Source organism: Trichoderma ghanense, assembly GCF_004382785.1.
Source record: "Trichoderma ghanense strain CCMA-1212 chromosome Unknown scaffold_8, whole genome shotgun sequence".
NCBI lineage: Eukaryota > Fungi > Ascomycota > Sordariomycetes > Hypocreales > Hypocreaceae > Trichoderma > Trichoderma ghanense.
The window spans coordinates 744,014-766,129 of record NW_027395671.1 but is presented as its reverse complement, the minus strand read 5'-3'; the positions used below and the strand labels follow the sequence as shown (position 1 = coordinate 766,129).

The 22,116-nt window shown below is 55.9% G+C and overlaps 9 protein-coding genes across 9 annotated transcripts; 6 read left to right on the top strand and 3 right to left on the bottom strand.

Moving 5' to 3' along the window:
- Positions 1–242: 242 nt before the first annotated feature.
- CCMA1212_006863 (Nucleoporin NUP170) lies at positions 243–4,653 on the bottom strand (the record flags this gene model as incomplete). The annotated part of the gene is made up of 3 exons (XM_073704057.1): positions 243–950; positions 1,056–4,219; positions 4,290–4,653. 3 exons carry the CDS (start codon positions 4,651–4,653, stop codon positions 243–245), a joined length of 4,236 nt encoding a protein of 1,411 aa, XP_073557455.1.
- A 952-nt stretch (positions 4,654–5,605) lies between these two features.
- CCMA1212_006862 (Very-long-chain 3-oxoacyl-CoA reductase) lies at positions 5,606–6,689 on the bottom strand (the record flags this gene model as incomplete). The annotated part of the gene is made up of 2 exons (XM_073704056.1): positions 5,606–6,466; positions 6,546–6,689. The coding sequence occupies 2 exons, from the start codon at positions 6,687–6,689 to the stop codon at positions 5,606–5,608; spliced, it is 1,005 nt and encodes a 334-aa protein (XP_073557454.1).
- Positions 6,690–7,160: 471 nt separating this feature from the next.
- On the top strand, positions 7,161–7,748 carry CCMA1212_006861 (Ergosterol biosynthetic protein 28; the record flags this gene model as incomplete). Its single annotated transcript, XM_073704055.1, has 2 exons — positions 7,161–7,223; positions 7,299–7,748. The coding sequence occupies 2 exons, from the start codon at positions 7,161–7,163 to the stop codon at positions 7,746–7,748; spliced, it is 513 nt and encodes a 170-aa protein (XP_073557453.1).
- Positions 7,749–7,853: 105 nt separating this feature from the next.
- Positions 7,854–9,195, bottom strand: CCMA1212_006860 (Galactose-1-phosphate uridylyltransferase; the record flags this gene model as incomplete). The annotated part of the gene is made up of 4 exons (XM_073704054.1): positions 7,854–8,713; positions 8,773–8,908; positions 8,973–9,024; positions 9,095–9,195. 4 exons carry the CDS (start codon positions 9,193–9,195, stop codon positions 7,854–7,856), a joined length of 1,149 nt encoding a protein of 382 aa, XP_073557452.1.
- A 721-nt stretch (positions 9,196–9,916) lies between these two features.
- On the top strand, positions 9,917–11,983 carry CCMA1212_006859 (Transcriptional adapter 2; the record flags this gene model as incomplete). The annotated part of the gene is made up of 3 exons (XM_073704053.1): positions 9,917–10,236; positions 10,274–10,412; positions 10,514–11,983. 3 exons carry the CDS (start codon positions 9,917–9,919, stop codon positions 11,981–11,983), a joined length of 1,929 nt encoding a protein of 642 aa, XP_073557264.1.
- A 791-nt stretch (positions 11,984–12,774) lies between these two features.
- On the top strand, positions 12,775–13,422 carry CCMA1212_006858 (Dual specificity phosphatase Cdc25; the record flags this gene model as incomplete). The annotated part of the gene is made up of 2 exons (XM_073704052.1): positions 12,775–12,955; positions 13,082–13,422. The coding sequence occupies 2 exons, from the start codon at positions 12,775–12,777 to the stop codon at positions 13,420–13,422; spliced, it is 522 nt and encodes a 173-aa protein (XP_073557265.1).
- Positions 13,423–14,189: 767 nt separating this feature from the next.
- On the top strand, positions 14,190–15,374 carry CCMA1212_006856 (uncharacterized protein; the record flags this gene model as incomplete). Its single annotated transcript, XM_073704051.1, has 3 exons — positions 14,190–14,215; positions 14,300–14,824; positions 14,888–15,374. 3 exons carry the CDS (start codon positions 14,190–14,192, stop codon positions 15,372–15,374), a joined length of 1,038 nt encoding a protein of 345 aa, XP_073557263.1.
- A 925-nt stretch (positions 15,375–16,299) lies between these two features.
- Positions 16,300–17,256, top strand: CCMA1212_006855 (uncharacterized protein; the record flags this gene model as incomplete). Its single annotated transcript, XM_073704050.1, has 3 exons — positions 16,300–16,364; positions 16,427–16,604; positions 16,680–17,256. The coding sequence occupies exons 1-3, from the start codon at positions 16,310–16,312 to the stop codon at positions 17,254–17,256; spliced, it is 810 nt and encodes a 269-aa protein (XP_073557261.1). The 5' UTR covers positions 16,300–16,309.
- A 2,163-nt stretch (positions 17,257–19,419) lies between these two features.
- On the top strand, positions 19,420–21,027 carry CCMA1212_006854 (uncharacterized protein; the record flags this gene model as incomplete). Its single annotated transcript, XM_073704049.1, has 1 exon — positions 19,420–21,027. One exon carries the CDS (start codon positions 19,420–19,422, stop codon positions 21,025–21,027), a length of 1,608 nt encoding a protein of 535 aa, XP_073557262.1.
- Positions 21,028–22,116: the final 1,089 nt, after the last annotated feature.

The window sequence follows — 22,116 nt, the reverse complement described above, 5'->3', positions numbered from 1 at the left end:
CCCTCGATTTTCTCCCACCTTTGTTTGCTTTCTTGTGCTCTTTTCCCCTCTTTGGACGTGGCTTGGAACCAAGACACCAAGACACCTGGAAATGATAGGAGAGAAAATAACAAAACACAATGATTACCGTCTTCCTTCTCCCTTCCTCCAACATAGCTACCATAAACAAACAGAGTATAAAGAATTCAAAGAAAAGAGAAGAAAAAAAAATGCGTCCACCGGTTCCGCTCACATCTCACATCTCACATAAACCTCATGCTCGCTGTTGGCAACCGCTCCACCAGCCCGGCCACCTCTCTCCGCAGCATCCTCAGCACCCGTCGCACGTCCGCCAGGTCCGCGCCGCCATTGTTGTGGCCCTGGCCCGGCAGCGGCAGAGCAGCCTCGCAACGCTGCAGGAGGTCGCTGACAGAAGGCCCGAGTGAGCCTCCCTTGGCTGCGCCGCCACGTCGCCGCACCTCGGCCACCCAGTCGCTGACGACGTAGACGATCATCTCGATGATGCGGTTGCGCACCATGCCGCTGAAGCCGTAGTCCTGCGTGTCGAATATGCTCTCCAGCACGCGCACAATCATGTCATGCGACACGCCAAGCGACAGGAAGAGCTGCACCGGCCACGTAGGATCGGCGCCAATCGTCGCGTCTTGCTGGCAGGTGACGGCATACCGGCAGAGCTGGGGCAGAAGCGTCTGGATGGGGAAGACGAAGCTGTCGAGCGACGTGTGGTGGGCAATGTTCTGAATCTTGCTCGTCAGGACTTCGTACGGCATGGGGGGTGGTTGCATGCCCGGCTCCATCGCATCGTGCCGCGCCATGACCTCGTCGTGAGTCTGCTGGATGAGGTTCTCCCATGTCGCCGAGATGGTCGTGGGGTTGCGGTAGTTTGCAGTGTGGTAGATCAGCAGGCACAGATCATAGTATCCGGCCTGATCGGCGTAGTCGTTGAAGAGCTGCGGACAAGCGTTTGTTAGCATATGAAGACGAGATGTCACGGACATGGACCGGCAAGAAACATCGACGCATTCTCCAACACGGTCACCCAGGGTCCTCCTTACCTCCGAGAGACTGATGATCCTGCCATCCAGAGCCTTTTCAATCTCCACCTTTCTCTCCGCATCAATTCTGTCGTCTGCCATCAGGCGGCCCAGCAGATCGTCCTGGATATTGGCCACCTCGAGCAGATCCGTCACCTCATGGTTGAGCCTCTGCTGCTGCTGTCTGCTGATGCCGACGGTTGCCACGTTGGCGTTGGCCTTTGCCAAGCTGAGCAGCCGCAGCCTGTCCTTGATGCCAAGCGCAACGTCGGAGCTCGCCAGCTCGGCCTGGACTTCGGCCGCGTCGAAGAAGCGGCTTCGGTTGGTGTAGAAGCGGCACAGGAGGTCGGCATGCTCCACGTTCGTGCTCGCCAGCCGCTGCAGAAAGGTGACAACGTGCGGAGAGTCGATGCCCAGTATTCGTTCGGTCCATCCCTGCTCAATGTACCACTCGTACAAGTCAAAGTGGAACACTTCGTCGTCCGACCCGTTGACGACCTCGTACGCCTCGATTCGCTTCGTCGCGATGAGCGTCGGCCGTCCATCAACCGTGAGCGGCTCGAGACTGGCGGCAGCGTCCAGCTGTCGCAGAACCTCGTGCACGAGGTCGTAGACTCGCCTCCGCTGGTTGAAGGCGTTGGCGCGGGGATCTCCCGCAGGCTTGCCGTCGTTGATCCACGACAGGGCGGCGTTGCCTCTGTCCTGCTCTCGGGCGACGTAGAGACACAGCTGCACCGCGCCGGCATAGTACTTCATGTCAATGTACTGGGCCACGGCATTCTGCAGGTTGCCAAACGTCAGGCTGCGGGCCACTTTCTGGAAGAGGGTCAAGCTCTCGTTGAGAAGGATCCTGGATTGGTTGGTGTTGAGGGGCTGCTCCGAGGCCCTCTTGAGCGACTCCTGGGCCTTGAAGATGACCACATCATCGGGGCTGCAGAAGCTGCCGCACCTCCGCCTCAGCGCATCCGCCACCGTCTCGACGTTTGAGCCGCTCTCGATGTTGCGATTGACAATGGCCTTGACCAGCAGCTTGGCCAGGTCCCTGCCGTCCGCCTGCGAAAACAGCTTCTCATACGTCAGCTCCTTGAGGTGCTGCCGAGATGTGTCATCTAGTCTGGCGTAAATGTCCGACACGCGCTCGTCGAACAGCATGAGCACAAACGAGATGCCCTCTGAGATGCTCTCCATCAGCTTTTGCAGGGCATGCAGCGCCTGGTGTTCAGCCTGCAATGCCACCTCTTCCTGTCTGCTGGAAACTCGCTGCAAGTCGGACGGGCCTGACATTCCCTGGATGAGGCCCTTGTTCGACTCGATGAATTTCCTGAGGCGCTCAAGGTTCTCCTGGGTGGCAAGGAGCTTGGGCTGAGGAATCGTTGAAGCCACGGAAATCGTCCCATTGGGCGCAACAGTTGACGTGATCACGGGGGCTTTCCAGAGCTTTCGGATCAGTCTCGACAGGTACAGCGCCAGTGCATCGTGCCGGGACGATAGCTTGATCGAATCGATCGTGAGTGATGTCGGGTCTGTTTCCGCTACTGTGGGTTGGCCGCCGAAATCGACAAATAACGCCCTTGCTCGGTCCACCGTCACTTGGTCAATGGCCTTGACGGAGCCTGGTCTCGAGTCCCCGCCGTGACCGCAAGCCACCGCCAGAGCTGTCGAGACAGTCTCCACGCGGCCGTAGAGAGAAATGAGACGACGGCACATGAGGTCCAGTGCCTCGTCTCCCGGCGCATCCCGGATGGCTGCCGCAAAGGTATCCACCAACCGCCGCCTTCGGATGACGTGGACGCCCGTGTTGGTGAGAACGGCAAACTCGCTGGGGGGTTCGTCGAACTGGACGGCAAGTTCGTTACCGAATCCAATCGGTTGGCTGGCGGCCGCGAATGGCTTCGTTATCAAGCCAACGGCCTCCGCTCGGCTGCCGATATCGATCCAGCTCGCCTGCTCAAAGTATCTCAGGGGGGTGTTGGGCGAAACCCGTTTGATTCTTCCAGTCTCGGGGCCGGCCACAAACAGCGAATCGCAATTAGGATCCTCCTTCTTGCTCACAAAGTCTAAGAAGAATCCGGGTGGGAACCGGGCGCCCTGCCTGCTGGATATCAGCATGGTTGAGTCGAGATCAACCACAGCTTCTCCCGAAGGCTGGCCGTTCAGCCCAATCTGGGTGGATCGTCGGGCAACTGCTGACGGAGGGAACTTGATGAACTGGACCTGCATGCTCTGGGGGGCCAGATTTGCCTGGGAGCCGTATAGGTAAGAAGACGCGTTGGTGGCGCTGAAGAAGAGACGGCAGCCGGTGTCCGTCAGCGCCATGAGATGCAGCTTTGAGGCCTCTTGCTTTGAGATGGGGCTGATGGACACAATGTTGGTTCGGTCGGTCAAGAGCTTGGACTGTGTAATCATGTGCGCAATATCTCGAAGGCAGTGAATCTTTGTCTTTTCAATCACCTTGTTCAGCCGTTCGGGAGTCTCCATGTGATACGTTCGGATCGTCGATGCGCTGGAGAGGGTGTAGACCAGCTTTCTCGTGTCGTCGATGACAATGTCCACCAGGTGCTCGGGATCCCTCTGAGACCAGAAGCCAGTCTGCAAGCTCACGACGGAGGACCATCCCGGGTTCGAATGGTTGACCTTACCACACCGACTCGAGAACCACTTTTCTTCAGACTGGTAGTAAAGCTCGTTGATGTCGGTATCGCTGCATCCGCCAAAGAAGATGCGGCCATCGGCAGAGCCGCTGATGACGCGAATGTCGTTGCCTCGCGTGGGCAGGACCATCTTGGTCTGGTACAGAGTGACCGTCTTCGTTCCAGCAGAGGTATCCGTGGCAGACAGGCCGAGCAGGATGATTTCGGATGACGTCGCCACGACCAGTATATGTGTGATTGTGCTAACGAAGATGCCGGGCTTCGGGGGCACGAGCGCAACAGCGTGGATTGTGTGCGGCTGGTCTTCAAAGCCAATGAGCTCGGGGTCGGGATGGGTATAGTCCCACAGGAAGAGCGAGTTGTCAATCACCACCCAGGCGTGGTTGATCTCGGCAAAGAGGCCCATGAGAGTCTGGAGCTGGCCAGAGTTGTAGTGGTCGAACACCTGGTTCGGGATCGGGTACATGTTGGTCTTCTGGAAGGGAGCCCAGGCAGAGTCGGCGCCCGGCAGCTCATAGTCGGACGAAGCTCCCTCTGAGCACGGGTTTGCTGGTTAGTCTATCCTGTCGCCCCAATCCAGTGACGATATCACCTCAACACTTACGTCTGCAGTAGGAGTCCAGGTCGGGAAAGTTCTCGTCGGATTGCAAGAAGGTGTTGATGGCCTTGGCGGCCTTGAGGACGGGCGGCATGTTTTCGACGCGTGGGGGCGGCATTGGGGTCAGCGAAGCCAGCCCTGCCCCCTCTGCGTTGGACGCCGCCGTCGCCGCGGTCGACGTCGTCGTCGCTACCGTGCCATGACCAGCAGTCGTCGTGGCGACTGACGTCTGAGGATTCTGGGCTTCAGAGCTGAAGAGCGTCCGGCGGACGGGGTCGTGCGACGAGGTCTGGTAGCGCGAGACGACGGCCGGCGTGTTGACAAATGCGCCCGGCACTGGGCGCAGCGGCGTGGCGGGAGGGAACGACATGTCGGACAGCTCGAGAGACGGTGCCGTGCCGTGGCAGAAGCTGCGTCAGAGCCCGTTGGCCGTGGATCGTGACCTTGCCCTTGACCTTGACCAGAGCCGGGGGGGAAGTGGGAGCAACGCGCTGGTCAGACCATCCAGGACGAGCCGGGCGAGCTGCTGGGACGGGCGCAAGCGGGAGCTGCGCGTCTGGATCGGAAGCTCGTTGCCGCGATCGCTAATTGAGTGGCGGCGTGAAGGGCGGGCGGAGGAAACGATGGCGATGGGCGGCCAGAGCAAAAAGATTGATCGAGTTTGGATTTATTTTGTAGCACTGCTCTGGGAGGTTGGTACAGCTCTGTATTTTTCGTGCCTGGGCGTGCAAGCGCGCTAGGCTGAATCTGGGCTTGGCGCGGTCGCCGAACGGCTTTGAGGCGTTACGTAATCAACCAGTTCTTGTGATACCACCAGTCAGCCAGCCTTGACGATGCGAGAGTTGCTCTGGTTGCTTTGTTTACATTGATGCCGTCTGGCCTTTGCCCTTCACCTTGATTTCGATTGGTGGAGGACTTCTGGTCATGAACTGAGAGCTTAAGTCGCTGTGTGATTCCAGAGACGGATATCCTCCATACGTTTCATCAGCCTGTGCACGGCCAAAACATACACTCAGTCCATCACGATTCACCCTCCGCTCACATACCGGGTTTCCTTCTCGCCGCGCATCTTGACACATCTGCTAGTTATCCAGTAATATCCGGGTAGAAATTCCTCCGAATGAGTATTTATTCTATCTTTTATTAAAAGCAACTGTTAATATGCCCTTGAATCCCAGGATCCTAGCATCTCTTACATCGCGTCCCAAGGCTCCCTTGCCAAGCATGTCACAGCCGAACCCTCTCTTCCATTAGCTACATCACACTATAAGCGCAGTGATATCCTTCTATGTTGCCATGTCCCGACGCCATCCTAAGCCGTTTTACTGCTTCTTGGCCTCACGGGCCTGCTTGCGAAGAGCGCGCCGGCGAATGTCAAGATGCATCTTCTTGTTGTACCAGATCGTCAAGGGGCTGTTGACGCCCGCGACATTTTCAATCACCCACAGCATGAAGGCGTGGCTCCACCACGGAGTGTATGTGTTGGGCGCGGTTTGGTAGCCGCCGAGTCCAACCTTGCCCAGCGCAGCCTTGACGAACCCACGCGGGTTGGGGATGAGCAGGCTGGTGCGGCGGACCTTGCTCATGGCGGTGGTGACGAGGTGGCTAAGAACAAGGTAGACGTCGACGTTGTAATCGGACAGCTCGGAAGCCAGGGCGTTGCTCCATTGCTGGAGGAAAGCCTTGCTGCCAGAGTACGTCGCCAGGTAAGGCGTGGGAGTCCAGCCGCCGAACGAGCCCATGGTCAAGATCAAGCCGCGCTTGCGCTTCTGGAGAATGGGCGCGACGATCTGCGTAACCTTCAATGTCCCAAGGCAGTTGATGGTGACAATGTTCTGCAGCTCCTCCTTGGGCGTCTCCAAGAAGGGCACGGGGATGCTGTGGCTCTGGCCGACGTTGTTGATCAGGATGCCAACGTCCAGGTCCTGGACGAGCTCCCGCAGTCTCTCGTAGTCGGCATCGTTGTCTTGGGCAAAGTCCATGGCAAGCGTCTTGATCTGCAGGCCCTTGCCCGTGAATTTCTGCTCGAGGTCCTTGGCGAGCGCATCGAGCTTTGCCTGGGTTCGGGAAACGAGGACGAGGTTGAAGCCCTTGGCGGCGAGCTGCGTGGCATATTCTTTGCCGAGGCCGTCGGAGGCACCGGTGACAACCGCCCAGGTGCCGGGCTTTCCATACTTTCGAAGCTGGCTTGCTGTCAGTAACACGACGGGTAATCGCCAATTCAGTTGCAACTGTAGACGCGTGAGGAGGGGCATTTCTTACGTTGGTGCCCGGAAGCAGAAACGAGCTTAAGACCAGCTGCAGATAGCTGAAGAACTTGGAGCCCAGGTAAAGAGCGCCGATTCCAGCCAGTGCCAATTGCACAGACTGCGGCACGTTCTCGAGGAAGCTCTTGATGGACTCCATGATGGCGCGGTTTGTGCTGTGAGAGGTCGAAGAATGAGGAGAGGGAGGAGATTTTGGCGGGAGCTTTCCTTTAGTGGGCGAGCTCATCGACGCCACTTGGCCAATGGAAAAGTCACAGCAGCTCCCGGTTAGCCGTGGATGGGCTTAGCCCAAAGGTAAATCACAGGTCCCGGAGGCTTGAGGCCGCCATGATATACACAGGGCAGTGTGCTTACGGGAGTTATCACGTTAACATTGGGGATAAACTGTGGTTTTAAGTAAACACATCTTAGTGGTGTGCAATTTGGAAGAAAATAACCTGCGTCACGTCCGGGATTACTGCTGCTGGGCTACACGAAATGTACTGAGCCGATAGCAGCCCACCACGTACGGGTACCTCCAAAGAGGAACCATTTCCGCCCGACCTCGACGCAGCTCTGCTCTTACAAACTTCAGAGCCAGATTCTCTCCATTGCTTCCAATCCGTCCGTCATGGATCTCCTCAAGTCCATCCTGCCCCCAGCCAAGGGCATTCTGCCCTATTACATGCTCATCGTACGTTGACCAGCTTGTCAAAACAAGCCGCCAACCTCCCGAGCAATCGCTGACAAAAAATCCAACCCCTTTCAGCTCTCCGTCGTGTCCATCGGCAACTCCCTCCAGGCATACGCGACGCTGCACTTCTCGCGGCGCGTCTACAACGGCCGCTTCATCCGAAACCCCAAGCTGCCGCCCGCCTCCGCCAAGTTCAACCCGGAGGACTCGCCCAACAAGCTGGTGCACGCCCAGAACGACCCCAAGGCCACCGACCAGCTGACGCCCCTCGCCGGGCGGCTCTTTGGGACGTGGACGCTCATCACATGCATTGTGCGCTGCTACGCGGCGTACCACCTGCACATGGGGCCCATGTACAACATTGCCATCTGGACGTACGTGGTGGCGCTGGGTCACTTTGCCAGCGAGCTGTTTGTGTTCAAGAGCATGACGTTTGGCCTGCCTCAGATCTTTCCGTTTACGCTTGCTACGACGGCGCTGATCTGGATGCCAATGGTCCGGAGCCACTATGTCGAGTTTGAGTAGATATGATGCTGGATCAATGATACAAATGGACATGTGGCAATAGTGCACTGGAGAATAATTGAAGGATTGAAGGGATGTTTCTATCCTAGATTCAGGCCGAGATACCTAGTTCAACTTGTTCCGGTACAGCTCGCCATCGCATGCTCGCAGGCGAGTCGTTGCCTGCTCCGGCGTAATGTCCCGCTGAGGCTCCGCCATGAGCTCGAATCCAACAAGGAACTTTTTGACCGTCGCGGACCGCAGCAGCGGGGGGTAAAAGTGCATGTGGAAGTAGGCATTCTCGATTTCCTCTGGCGTTCCGCTCAGAGGAGCCTGGTGGATGCCCGAGCTGTAGGGGAAGTGGCATTCAAATAGATTGTCATATCTCCGGGTGACCTCCTGGATGGCCTCTGCAAGCTGCAGCCGCTCATCAGCCGTGAGGTCGACCAGGGCGCGGATGTGTCGCTTGGGGAGGACGAGAACCTCGAATGGCCAGATTGCCCACCACGGGCACACGACGACAAAGGAGTCGTTTTGCCAGACCACGCGCTCCTCCTTTGCGAGCTCCAGCTTGAGATAGTCGGCAAGCAAGTGGCGTCCGTGCTGCTGACGGTACTTGATCATCTGCGCCAGCTCCTTGCCGGGCTCCTCGGGCATGGTTGACGTCGTCCAGGCCTGGCAGTGAGGATGCGGGTTCGAGCAGCCCATTGCGGCGCCCTTGTTCTCAAAGATCTGCATGTAGCGGTAGTTGTCCTTGGGAACGGGGGCCTCTTGCTTGGAGATGGGAAGCTGAAGCTGGTCGGCCACCGCAGAGAGCGGGTTTGACGGCGACAGATGGTTGGCGTAGAGCCGGGTCCAGTGGTTGATGGTGGGCAGAATCTCCTGAGCCGACATGTCGGCGAGGGTGACGTTGTGCTTGGGCGAGAAGGTCAGGACATAGCACACTCCCTTGACGCCTTGAGCGCGCAGCAGAAGCGACTCCAAGTCTGCAGGCCTTGGGGTTAGCACTCAACGAGGGGTAGACGGGACATGGGACGGGACACACCGTCTGACGACTGGTCGACCTCATAGTCGGGCTGCTGCTCCTTGACGGCGCTGTAGTCGTTTACAAAGGCAAACGTCTGCTCATAGTTGGGGTTCTTGTCACCAGCAGCGCGAGGGTTGCCGGGGCAGAGGTAGCACTTGGTCGAGTTGTCAGATGCATTCAGGTCTTGCTCTGTACTTGAACCCGCATGAGCCACTTACCTTGGGGTCATATTCGGGCAGCGTCGTCACAGCGGCACCCTCTTGCTGGCCCCTGTGAAGCAAATAAAGCTCAGCATATAAGAGCGCAAATCGAGAGTTCCAACTGTCATCGGTCTACTTACTGCCAGGGCCGCTTCGTTCGGTGAGGGGAGACGAGCAGCCAGCTGTCTGTTAGTGGGTTGTACCTCCGGTGGGAGATGTCATCGAGGATCTTGTCAGGCATGGCAGCGAGTTATCCTGGTGCGCCTCGCAAAGTCAAAAACAGAAACGATCCGACGAGGAGAAAATCTGAGCAAGAATTATGAGAAAATAATTCTATTGTATGTCGTTCTCGGAGAATATTAAAGCTTGAAGCTAAAAGCCGGAGGATCATCTCGCGGGGGTTCCATCCAAGGACCAAAACTCGGGCTAATACCCGTTTGACGTCAACTTATAGCTGGGTTACCTTTGAAAGGGCCGAGTTTGTAGAGCGGGTCGGGGCGTATAAGCGCGCCAACGGAGGGTCTGTTGACGATTCACTCGCAGTGCTTTTTGCTGGGAAGTGACAGCTTTGGGGTATGGAATAGTTTATCATTTCGCTTGCAGGGTTGTGCATTAGGATGCATCGCGGCACTTTACAGCATGTTGGACCAAGTCTCGGTTTCCCAATGGGCGATGCGCCATTTCTGACCTGTTCCTTTGAGGCAGCACATGGAAGCTTTCACATGCTTGGATTATTGGTGATTCAGTGGGCTGTCGCTCTTGTCAAGTGCTATTGTTTGGAGCAGGTACAACCGATATCCCAGACTGGGCATCTCCAGATTGAGATTCAAACATTGATTGATGGTTGATCTGACAAACATCAGTGCCCGGTGTACCCAAACAATAGTGTAATACCTAGTATTACCTAGGTACCTATTTAGGAACTTTAATACTGTTGGATACCTAGTACTAACAAACATTTTATGTCCCCCTCTTCGAGCTTGTTTTCAATAGCATGTGACCTCTCACGTGAGCAAGCGTCCCGCCCGCCTGCCTCGCCGCCTCTGCCTTATCGGCTCAAGCTCCAGCGAACTTCGCGGGCCATCAACAGCGGCTCCACCGGATCGCGACATCCCATCATCATCCGCCCGCGATCGCTGCCCTCGTTTTCCATCAGCCGCCGCCGCAACGCTGCGAAATCCATCAAACGCACCCCATCGCTCGCGTCTCCTGAACGCGCGCTTTCTCCAGACTCTTTTTTCGACGCTCTACCTCGCCTGCTGCTCCCCTCACGGCTGCCGCTGTTTTTCCGGCCCGCTCCACCAATCCTAGGCGGGCAGGCATCGCGCCAGACGCCGTGGTGCTGCGACGCTCTCCGCGGCCGAGATGGGCGTCATCCGCAAGAAGACGGCGACGAGGGGCGGCGAAGGCGGCGTCAAGTACGTATGCGACGTCTGCTCGTGCGACATTACATCGACGGTAAGTGAAATCCCATGCATCTGCAGCGCCAATTGGGCGTGGATGCCCGGCTCCTGTCATTGGTCCGGCCGCTGAGCTGACTCTGCCCCCCCCTCCCCCAGGTCCGCATTCGATGCGCCGACCCTGCATGCTCCGACTTCGACCTCTGCGTGCCGTGCTTTGGCAAGGGCGAGTCTCGCAACGCCCACGATCCCGCAACGCACTCCTTTCGCGTCATTGAGCAGAATTCGTTTCCCATCTTCGATCGCGAATGGGGCGCCGACGAGGAGCTGCTCCTGCTCGAGGGCGCCGAGATATACGGGCTGGGCTCGTGGGCGGACATTGCCGACCACATCGGGGGCTTCCGCGAAAAGGACGAGGTGCGCGACCACTACCTCAAGACATACATCGACTCGCCCAACTTTCCGCTGCCCGAGAGATGCAGCCCCCACAACAACGAGCTCGCCAACGAGATCCCACGAGAAGAGTTTCAGGCTCGCAAGAAGCGGCGGATTGAGGAGCGGAGAGAGGCTTCCAAGAATGCGCCAGCTCTGCAGCCCAAGACCAAGCCAACGGCTAGTGTGCCCAGCTGCCACGAGATTCAGGGCTACATGCCTGGTCGTCTCGAATTTGAGACGGAGTATGCCAACGAGGCGGAAGAGGCGGTGCAGCTCATGCAGTTTGACCCTGGCGATGGACTGAACCCCAGGACGGGAGAGCTCGAGCCCGAGATGGAGCTGAAACTGACTGTCATGGAAATCTACAACTGCAGGCTGACGCAGCGTGTAGAGCGTAAAAAGGTCATCTTTGAGCACAACCTGCTCGATTATCGGGAAAACACCAAGCAGGAGAAGAGAAAGACCAAGGAAGAGAGAGACCTGCTCCAGAGGGCGAAGCCGTTTGCGCGCATCATGAACCACAAGGACTTTGAGGACTTCACACAGGGCTTACAAGATGAGCTGAATCTCAGGCAGGCCATCGCTCAGCTGCAAGAATGGCGCAGCATGAAGATTGGAGACCTCCGCAGCGGAGAAAAGTACGAAGCGGAGAAGGCGGCCCGGATACAGAAGGCCATACCCATGGGATCCATGGACAGGGAGCGACTGGCATCCAGCCAGCGTTCAAAGGCGCAGCCTCCCCCGGAGCCTCCAAGTGGAGCGTCTCTTCTCGTCGCCCCTGAGCTGCCCATCCGCCCGGCTCAGGCCAACGGAGAGGCCGGCGGAGAAGACGCCAAGGCATTGACAAACGGCCACGCCAATGGGGTGAATGGCGTCAACGGGATGAACGGCCACAGTCCGGCCAAGCAAAAGTACGTTCCACAGCCCATCTCAGGCGTGCCGCCTTTGCAGTTGACGCAGGAGAATGCGCCCGACTACCACCTCCTGACACCGGAGGAGGCGAAGCTGTGCGAGGTGGTGCGGCTGCAGCCCAAGCCGTACCTGATGATCAAGGAGCAAATCATCAAGGAGGCCATCAAGGGCAACGGAACGCTCAAGAAGAAGCAGGCCAAGGAGATATGCCGCCTAGACTCGCAAAAGGGGGCCAGACTATTTGATTTTTTCAGCAACGCAGGGTGGGTTGGTAAGGCATGAAATAGGGTTCATGGGGGAGTTTTTGGGCGTACGAGGGCGAACCAGGTTTTGTCTGTTTCGTGGAGGCTGCTTGGTCTGCCCCCCTTTCATTGCTTTCGAGTGCTACATCTCAGCTGTCTGCTAACGTCCGAAATGCTGCTGTTCTTTTCGTTTTTTTTTTTTTATTATTCTTTCCCCTTCCCCTTGTTTCTTCACTGCTATATCATTTTGCTCTATATAGCTACAAGGAAATGGTGTAGAGGGGGGTTTGTAACAGAGAAATAAATACCCTGGAGTAGAGAGTCGCAACATATTTCTATATCATTATTTACATCTATCATCTCTTTCTTTTGCTTTCTGCCCGATCCTTCTGGAGAGTTTCTTGTCTAATCTGTCCAGCCGTCGTGACACGGCGTCGTCGTCGTCAATCTGGTCACCTGGTCATGACCAAACAGCGAAAATGCCCTCAAAAATAGCAACGGACAAATCCGTCGACCTGGCGAGCTGCGATTGGACGTGCGGCCCCCACTGTGCGCCACGTCTGCCTTTCTTTTCCTTTCCTTTGCGCTCTTCCTCTTTTTTTTTTTTATAGGAGAATTCCGCACCGTCTGGACGGCTTATATGTCAAAGGCTTGGGTTGGCTTTAGGTTCGTTTTAGGCTTCTGCGTATAATCCGCTATATTTCTCGACACTTCAACATCAATCCTCACCCACAAACTACGTCGTCATTCTCTTTATACTCTCCTCTGATTTATCTCTTAAAGTGCACTCTCTTTTCCGTCTTTCATTTCAGCGAATAGAAGCATCAGCGTATGCGCCTTTTCCGGCTTCTTTCACAAGCGAGAGGCTTTTCAATCCCAAGAAGCACAAACATGTCGACTGTTACTATTGCGTCGCTCAAGAGAGTGTCTGCAAAGGCGCTCTCTGAGAAGATCCTTGCGGAGGCGGAGCAGGCGGAGCCGAGTCTTGCGGTGATTGATGTTCGGGATGTCGGTGAGTTTTGTTAAACATCTTCTTCTATTCCGCAGCTCACATTCCACTTCAAATCCATTCTGCGTTGAGGATGGTGCCATGAGCAGAGCTGTTGAGACGAAATCATGTCCCTCAAAACCTTCATAGCTGCTAATGTTGATACCACAAAAGACTACATAGGCGGCCACATCAAAGGCTCAACAAACATTCCCAGCAACCAGCTGGACGCGCTCATGCCCACGCTCATCCGCAAGCTCAAGGACAAGAAGACGGTCGTCTTCCACTGCGCGCTGAGCCAGCAGAGGGGGCCCTTTGCGGCGCTCAAGTACCTCCGCGAGAGGGACGGCCTGCTGGCTGCCTTGGGGGAGGCGCCGCTGGCGGAGCAGCAGGAGGTGTATTTGTTGGAGAGGGGGTTTACCGGGTGGCAGGAGGTGTATGGCGAGGATGAGAGGTTGACGGAGGGGTTTCGGAGGGAGATTTGGAGGTGAGACGGCCTTTGGATCGTTGGGTGGTGGGAGATTTGGGGGGGTTTGTGTTTTCGTGAGCGCCGTTGTGAGGGCTGGGGAGTTTGTGGTTGCCGTTGAGAAGCTTTCGGGGAGCCATTGACGACATGGATGACTCTTTACAAGTATCAAGCTTGCGTTGCACCGTGAGGATATGATGGACATTGGGAGGAAGCCCGCTCGGTTTACCTTGAGGCTGCAGAGCCACAGCTATCAGCGATACCTTTGAGACGACCTGTCCCCAAGGTATAACTCGTGCTAACCCATACAACAGTTCCCATATGCTGTTATCTGGCTCTCGGAGAGTTTGGGTGAAAGGCTAGGTCCAAAAGGTACAGACCACATCAAAGACGGTTTACTTCCACATCAAAGATGGTTTACTTGCTCAACGCGGAGCCTTTGAAAACTCTGTATAGCTTCAGCCTTACACTTTGGAAACTTTATTGTTCGAGCCTCAAAACTGTCCTTCCCAGAAGAGAAGCCGCAGCCTATATAAAGGCCCGTCTCCGTGAGGAACTGCCCCAGAGAAGCTGCGATCCAAGCCTCTTCTTCTCAACAAACACAGATACAAAAAAAAAAAAAAAAAAAAACACTCTCAGCCTCCAGCTTCATCTTCTCTATATCTCCGCACATCATCATACTTTAGATCACAATCCCTCCGTAAGTGTCCGCATTTATTAACAAATTCGCACCGATTCGTATCATTGCCAAACTGACTTTTCTCTCAAGACAACCGACGATACAACGACACCATGGGGCCCTTTGTCTGGCTTGCGGCGTAAGCTTGCCTCGTCTTTCACTCTTTTTTTTTTTTTTTTTTTTTTTTTTGGCAGGAACTCACAGCTAACGTGACAAACCATAGCCAAGACGAGGGTGTCGTGATCGCTGTGATCCTTGTTGCCGTCGTCGCGCTTGTCCTCGTTGTCCCGTTCGTCGTGACGGGAACGTGCTATTACGTCGAACGAGGCGTCAGGATGGCGCTCAAAAGTTGCCGCTCGCTCTGGAGGGAGTATCGCGCTGTTGCCGACCAGGACGTGGTGGCCATGGAGAAGGGCGAGTTTTGGCCTCGACAGGCAGCACCAGCTGTAGCACCAGTGCCGACGCAGGCACCGCTCCCGGTGTACTTCTTGACAGAGCCACAAGAAGCGATGGCACCGCCGCAGATCTTCATGCCGTTGGAGACACCGGGTATCCAACAGGTGTTTATGCCTGCAGAGACACCCATCATTCAGCCACTCCCACAAGTGTTCATACCGGCAGAGGTACGAAACCTCCTGGGGCCACCACGTACGCCCCCCGCACAGCCGGTGCTGTCTCCTCCTCCTTCGTCACGGGAGTTGAGACACGACCTGTGCTACTCTGGACTTCCCAGCCCTTCTGAGAACCGGTCTGCAAGGCGCTTGGTAGCGGAGCTATAGAGAAGCGAAAAGTACCATGCTCGGCCGCACAGTCGGCTGCTTTCGTTGACGGACGGGAGCGAGAAGACGCCAACATTCGCCGCGGAGGACAACATGAGCCTGATATCCATAGACGATGACATTGACCTATCCATGGAGGTTGAGGCTACATCTTTCACAAACGAGGACATGAGTATAGTATTCTCAAAAGAGGACATTGCATCGTCCTCGGAGGAAAAGCCGTCACCCCCCTTGTCGGACAAGTCTGAGCCCTTTATCATGGTACGGGAGCCCTCGCCATCCATGCATGAGACTGTGGCCGACTCGACGGAAAAGACGTCCTCGTCGGATGAGGGTTCACCTCCACACACCAACACCACACGGGCGACGACGCCTGATTTCGAATTTGACAGATATCCCCGGATCCCTGACAAGGCAAAGATACGGCCATGGGAGGCACCCGACCCTCGTCCCAGGACGCCGAGATTGTCGCTGAGATTGCACCGTGTTTCAGAGCAGAGCAGCTCGGAGACGGATTGAGACTTGGATCAGAAAGCCTGCAAGGGCCTGCATCATTTTACAGCTGTGATTTTGGGACTCGTGCATTTCGGTTGGTCTTTCTCGCCTATGTCTCCCAGGGTTTTCTCATTGGGTTACTGGTCGATCCCCTCATTGAGGTACCACGTTGCCTGGGATTGACTTGGGCTGGCGTTCTGGAAGGGTATTGTCTGCTCTATGAATCTGTGCTGAAGCTGTCTTTACTTGGAGAAGACGGAGTGCTTGGCGTGTCTGAAGTACAGGATGATCAAGGCGTTGGTGGTGCTTGGGGCTGTGATGCTCGTTGGCTCATCAAGTCGGCGGTCTTTGGAGTTTGGAGTTTTAGGGCCTAGTAGTATTTTGAGTGAGCTGTTCAGGTAGCGCCATTACAATGCAATGCTTTACTTTACAGTGACTTTTCAATTACATATTGCCTTTGAGTGGTCCGATGTGTCTACTATCCTCCTCGACTATCATGTTGTTGCTGCTGAACTTGGGCGATCTGCCTACTTACCTTGTAAAGCACCAGTCCGCCAAGACATGCGTTGCCTAATCGATAGCCGGGCCCACTTCAGGCCACTGATGGTCCCGGTGGGCAAGAGCTCGAGGGCGGCGGCTTCCGGCCGGATGCGATGCAGATAACAGACTCTGTGCTTTCCCTCCCGCTCACCTTCTCTGATTTCTTCCTCACCCGCGTCATCTTCCCTCCGGACTGCAAATAGAAGAACGTCTCCTCCTCCTCCTCCTCTTCTTTTTTCTTCCGTGCGAATTCCCTCTCCATCAGCGCACATCCGTTTCTGGCGTGTCCCGCTCTGCCCGCCACGAGCCCCGCGAACGACAAAGATTGCCGATAACAAACGAACAACTCGGAACCCCGACAGCGAGCGAGAAACATCGATAGATATTAAACAAGACAAACACACACAAGACTCTGCATCATGGGATCACGGCCAGACACGCCCAACGGCGCAAAAGCGTCTGACGCCGTTGCCAGTGCGTCCCAACCCTTTGTGCTCCATAGATGCCCAATGATCGACCGCTGACAGACGACGCAGATCTTGGCTTTGCACCGGCCGTGAAGCTGTCGGGGGAATGGTCCGTCAAGAGAGTGCTGGAGGAGATTCCTGACCAGGCGCCCGTCGAGGGGACAAGCTCTCCGATTCCCTTCTTCCACATGCTTTCGCGACTCAAGACTACGAAGCGCGAGGGGTGGCGGCGGTTTGGCATCGAGAGGTGAGTCGGCTTTGGGAACAACAAGAGAAGCGGTTATTGGGGCATGATGGCTAACTGGGCGTTTCCGTCGTTCAGAGGCGAGTCGATTTCAGATCACATGTACCGCATGTCCCTCATCACCATGTTTGCGCCGCCTGCGCTGGCCAAGAAGCTGGATCTTGCAAAGTGCATGCGGATGGCGCTGATCCACGACATGGCCGAGCTGTTGGTCGGCGACATTACACCCGTCGACGGCGTCCCCAAAACGGAGAAGAACCGGCGCGAGGCGGAGACAATGGACTTTTTGACCAAGAACCTGCTGCGCGGCGTTGCGGGCGGCGACGTGGGTGCTCAGATCAGGGAGATATGGCAGGAGTACGAGGACTCGGAGACGCTGGACAGCCATTTCGTGCACGACGTGGACAAGATTGAGCTGATGCTGCAGATGGTTGAGTACGAGAAGCAGGGCAAGGGACAGGTGGACCTGGGCGAGTTTGCGTACGTCGCCAGGAAGGTGACGCTGCCTGAAATGAAGGAGTGGGCAGAGGAGCTGCTGCGGGAGAGGGATGCCTTTTGGCAGAATCGGGAGCACGTTCACGGCGAGAAGGGCACCGAGGGGGGAGTTTCTGCAGAGACGAGCCGGGGGCAGGAGGAGTATTACGATCGGGGGTGATGTGCGATGCTCTATGTCATGTTTTCTACCTTTTTTTTTTTTTTTTTTTTTTTTTTGTGGGCGTGTATAAGAAGACTGGGCGAATTCACATTCGGGATTGGGATATAGAGCTATAGAATGCCTATTCGTTTTGCTCTGGATGTTGCTGTCGATGCTGACTGCTGACTGTTACCAACACTTCATACAAGTACATTTTGTTCATCCTACCTCGGCGCAAATGCCTGTATTCTGTTGATTCTACACATTCCTACAGGTGTGTTGTTGCTGCATATAGTAACTTTGCGCTCTGATAAGAGTTTCTCACGCGTCCGTCCCTCGTCACAGCCACAGCAACCACCTCGTGATTGCCCCTGGCAACAAATAGCGGGCTGGCGGTGCCTGGTGACCCCAACGGGCGGCGGCGGCAGCTCGGGTCCAGTGCATAATGTATGCAGTGCTTGTGGGGGAGAAGAAGCATGCACGCCCTATCTTTGTCCGCCAGAAGACTAAGATGGGTAGGATAAGTCGAGGCGAACCGGATTTGCTTCCGTTGGGGGTGTTGCTGTTAAGCACATGCACAGTTGAGAGTGGGAGCTAGAGAATGCTTTGTGCTTTGGATAGTGTGCTACTTTGTGTGTGTGTGTGTGTGTGTGTGTGTGTGTGTGTGTGTGTGTGTGTGTGTGTCTGTTTCAATTGCAGTTGTATGTACCGTACGTTGTATGTCTGTCACCAACTTGAAATAGCTGGACCTCGGAGGCTGGTCAGGTCAATGCAGAGTGACCGGGGCCTAGTAGAAGAGGAACCTGAAGCGAAAAAAACTGCGGAGGCTGGGAAGAGAGAGAGAGAGAGAGGCGGCAATGCAAATGCAAAGCAAAGCGGGCTCACTCACTCACTCGCACCATTTGGGCGCAGAAACCCACTTTGGGGGTTGTCCATTCTATTAGCCGTCCGAGTTGTCTCTCTCTCTTCTCTTGTTTTAACTGCTTCTGCTCACCGCTGCACTTTGACTTGCCGGGTTCCAAACAACTGAGGGGAAACGCAACCTTGAAGCGAGGAGGGGATTGAGTTGAAATACTGAGTGCTTGCAGGTGTTATATATCACTCGTTGGATTCTTCCTAATTTGTATTTCCTTCTTTCGTTGTCCATCTGCAGGAACTCGGGCAGTAATTCTGTCATATTGCGGTTGCGTAGGTGCGGCTACAGGCACAGCTACAGCTACAGCTACAGCTCCAGCTATCGTGCAGCTTACCTGCTTACCTTGGGCGGGCCTGCAAGCTGCAAGCACCGGGACGGGACAGCCCAGCCTCACCGATCATCGATCCCGATTTTGGCGATTGCATCTTCCGAGGCTTCGCCATCCCTAGTTTTCTCTCGTTCCTACCACTACTCCAATTACTACTCCTGCTACTACTCCTACTACTACTACTGCTGCTGCTCGTTACTTTTCCCCTCAGTGTCTCTCTTCAGAGGGTTATCGAACGAGACGCGCCACCTCCGCATTCCGAAGGCGCAGCAGCGGAACGAGAAAAGTCTACGAAAAAAAAAAAAAAGAGGGTGTGTGCGACGGGGGTCACGAGGCGGAGGCGATCAAGGAATAGCGAGTGTGCCAAAGGAGACAGGGAACAAGGAAGAGGGAAAAAGCAAGACACTTTTTTCTGTTCGGGGGTGGCCACTTGCTAGGCAGCACAAGCCGGAAGACGAGAGCAGAAACGTGCCCTTCTTTGGCCAAGCGAGAGGAGAGAGAGAGGCAGAGACAAGGAGACGAGATTGAGGGCACCACCATCGTCGGGTTACGTTGCAGGACTAGAAGCAGCGGCGCGTCAGCAGGGCAGCGCCCATCCATTCACTCGCTGCCTGTCTGCCCGTTTGATTTTTTTTTGGATTTTTTTTTTTTTTACTCTTGCTGCAGCTCTGCGCAGCTCAGCTCAGTTGGACTCGGGCGTCTCGAGTTGAGCGAGTCCTTGCGGTGAATCATTGGCCGGCGACACAGAGGCAGCAGATTCTCGCATCCATTCATTCCGCAGCAGCCCAAGGGAGCGACAGCGAGGCCGACAGCGATCCGATTCCGATCCCGACACCGAGACAGAGACAAAGACCGACCGGCGATACGAAGAGACAGAGACAGAGACGGGAAGAAAGAAAGAAAAGAAGCCCAAGAAGACGCAGCTCAGCTCAGCTCCGGAATGACATTCCCTTCGCACTTCCACATGTCCGGCACGATCCACGACGGCGTCCACCCCGGCCTGTTTCGCCCGCCCGTCTCGCCCGGCTCCAGCACCGACTACCTCCCGTCGTCGACCTTTGCCGCCGAGTCGTCCAAGCGCAAATGGAGCCGCAGCAGCGTCCCGCGCGTCCAGACCGGCAGCTTCTTCCACGACGTCTACCTGGAGAGCGAAACGGCCGGCGGTGCCGGTGCTTCTGGCGCCGCCAGGCCGCCGTCGAGGTCCTACGCGCTGGCCGGCCAGCTTCACACGCCCGTCATCGGCGGGAGCTCAGAAGACATGGATGGATACGGTGATGGCGATGCTGATACCGCCATGGGCGAGAGCATGTACTCCGACTCCGACTACAGACGGGCCCTCGGCACCAAGCGATCGCGCGAGGACATGGACGACAGCTCTGGCGGGCCAACACCGCTCTTCAGCCAGCCCGATCCTTCACAGACTTCACAATCGGGCATCTGGGGGACGTTTTCCCTCTCCACCATTGGCGATGTCGTTGGGCGCGTGTGGGAGTTCTGCAAGGCCGGCGCTTTCAAGGGCTTCTATGCGGGAGGCGGTGCGTCGTATAAGATGACGACTGCGGGTGTCAGCGTGGACGAGACGGGGTCCAACGGGGATCAGACATTTTATTTCCAAGGCATGGACCAGCAGGAGCAAACGCATCATCATCAGGTTCAGCAGCAACCAAGACGGCATCATCAGCACCAGCCACGCCGAGGAGACAGATCACGGCATGCGCAGGACCAACTCTCCAGGCGGAACCACTACAGCGGCAGCAGCAACTACGACTCTTCGTTTGATAGCCGCACGTCAACGCCCACCGGCCCGGCGCCCAAGAAGCGCAGACACACAGAGAGCGGCAGCGAGCTCGGCCAGAGCTGGGTCATGATTCAGGAGCCCAGCCTCGAGACCGAGACGAGGACGCCGCGGAAAATGTCCACGTCCTCCCGCGTGTCGCCTCGCCATCGCGCGCAGCAGACGCCCGTGGCGGATCATCGCATGGGCCCTCCCAGCAGCTTCTCGACACCGGTAACCTCCAGCCCTGCTCCTCTTCGCCCGGCCAGTCGCGCTGCGAGCCGTCCGGGCAGTCGGATGTCGGACGCCAGCTTCTTCCGGCCGCAGCAGCCGGCTTCGGCGGCTTCCCTTGCGTCCTTCAAGGCTCCGGCTGCCGTGAGCGTTACTCCCAGGTCGCCACCGCGCAGCAGGATCCCCGTCAAGGCCAATTCTTCAGCGGTCGTCGCATCGGCGGCTGGCCTTTCGGCCTTTGAGCAGGGCAAGAGACGCCGACACACCATCGCGCCGTCGGTTGCCGAGCCGTCGCCCTTGTCAGGGCGTCGTCGACGCGACAGCGTGGCCTCTGTGGCCACGAGCAGAGCTAACGAGATGGATGCGAGCCCGCGACTGGATGCCGAGGCGAGGCAGCTGGCCGCTCGTCGCCAGATGGAAGAGGACGATACCGACAAGCGCATGGCGGCGTTCAATAAGCAGCTTCAAGACATGATTCGACAGGGCAGGGCAGCGCTGGGGACGACTGTCGAGGTTGACGCTGGGTGGGAAGATGCTCTCTGAAGAGATTGTCATTGAGTTCTCTCTCTCCATTCTCCGACACGACGATACACTTTTTCTTATAATCTTTTTTTTTCCTCTCTTATCACGTCTATCTATTGATTGATGAATTTTTTCTTCACTCTTCTACTTCTTCCTCTCTTTTGTTCGCCGATATGGCGCTTATGACATTATGAGGATACTAGATGCGGAAAACGCATGGACGAGCTACACAGGATCTGCGTGTTTGTTGATTTGATTCGGCGGTATTACTGCATTTTGGGTTCTTTTATTACATCTCGTCGTCTAGGACCTCGGATGGTTGGATGTGGCTTCTGCAAGCAAGGCAAATGAAGGACATACTTGTTCACTTGACCATCTTGGAGCCCTTGGACGACTATTTCTCTTGATCTTGGTACGAAGGGGGATTCTTCATTTCTTTTGCCTGTTGCTGCTTTCGCAAAGGCGGCTTTGAGCGCTTTTGGTTGATGATTGATTGGAGGATGGAAGTGAGCTTTTTGTTTTTCTCTCTCTTTCGATTTTTGATAGCTTTAGCGGTTCTAGCATGAATGAATGGAAAGTTTCAGTCACTTTTTTGGACGGAATGTGATTCCACGAGGCTAGTTTCACAAGGCTTTTAGAGCGATGAAGCTGAAATCGTGGGATTACGAGGAGTGAAAGCCGAGGAATCTATCCGGGGAAAGGGCCTGGTTAGTGGTTTGTAGTTAGTGGGAGGAGTAGAAGGGAGCGGAGGAATTGGGGGGATAGATGTGAACGGCAGGACATTGCTAGAAAAGCTGAAGTCAGACAATGAGAATACGCGAGATGAGTCTGGAATCTTGGTTCTCTTGGTCCGCGGGGTGTTGTTCGCCCGAATCTCGACGTATCTCGTCGCCTTGATTGCTCTGAGGCAACGTCTGGTGGGTAATTTGGAGGGGGGTTGAAATGTGGCGAGGCGGGATTATTTTTAGCATAGTTGTACGAGCTGCGAGGTGGATGGATGTGTTCAGTGTGGTGGTATTAATAGACTTTGATTTGAGACTTTGTGTGGTGTTGTTACTCGTAGGTGGTGCCGTGATGTCGTGGCGGGCGTACTCTTTTTTTTTTTTTTTT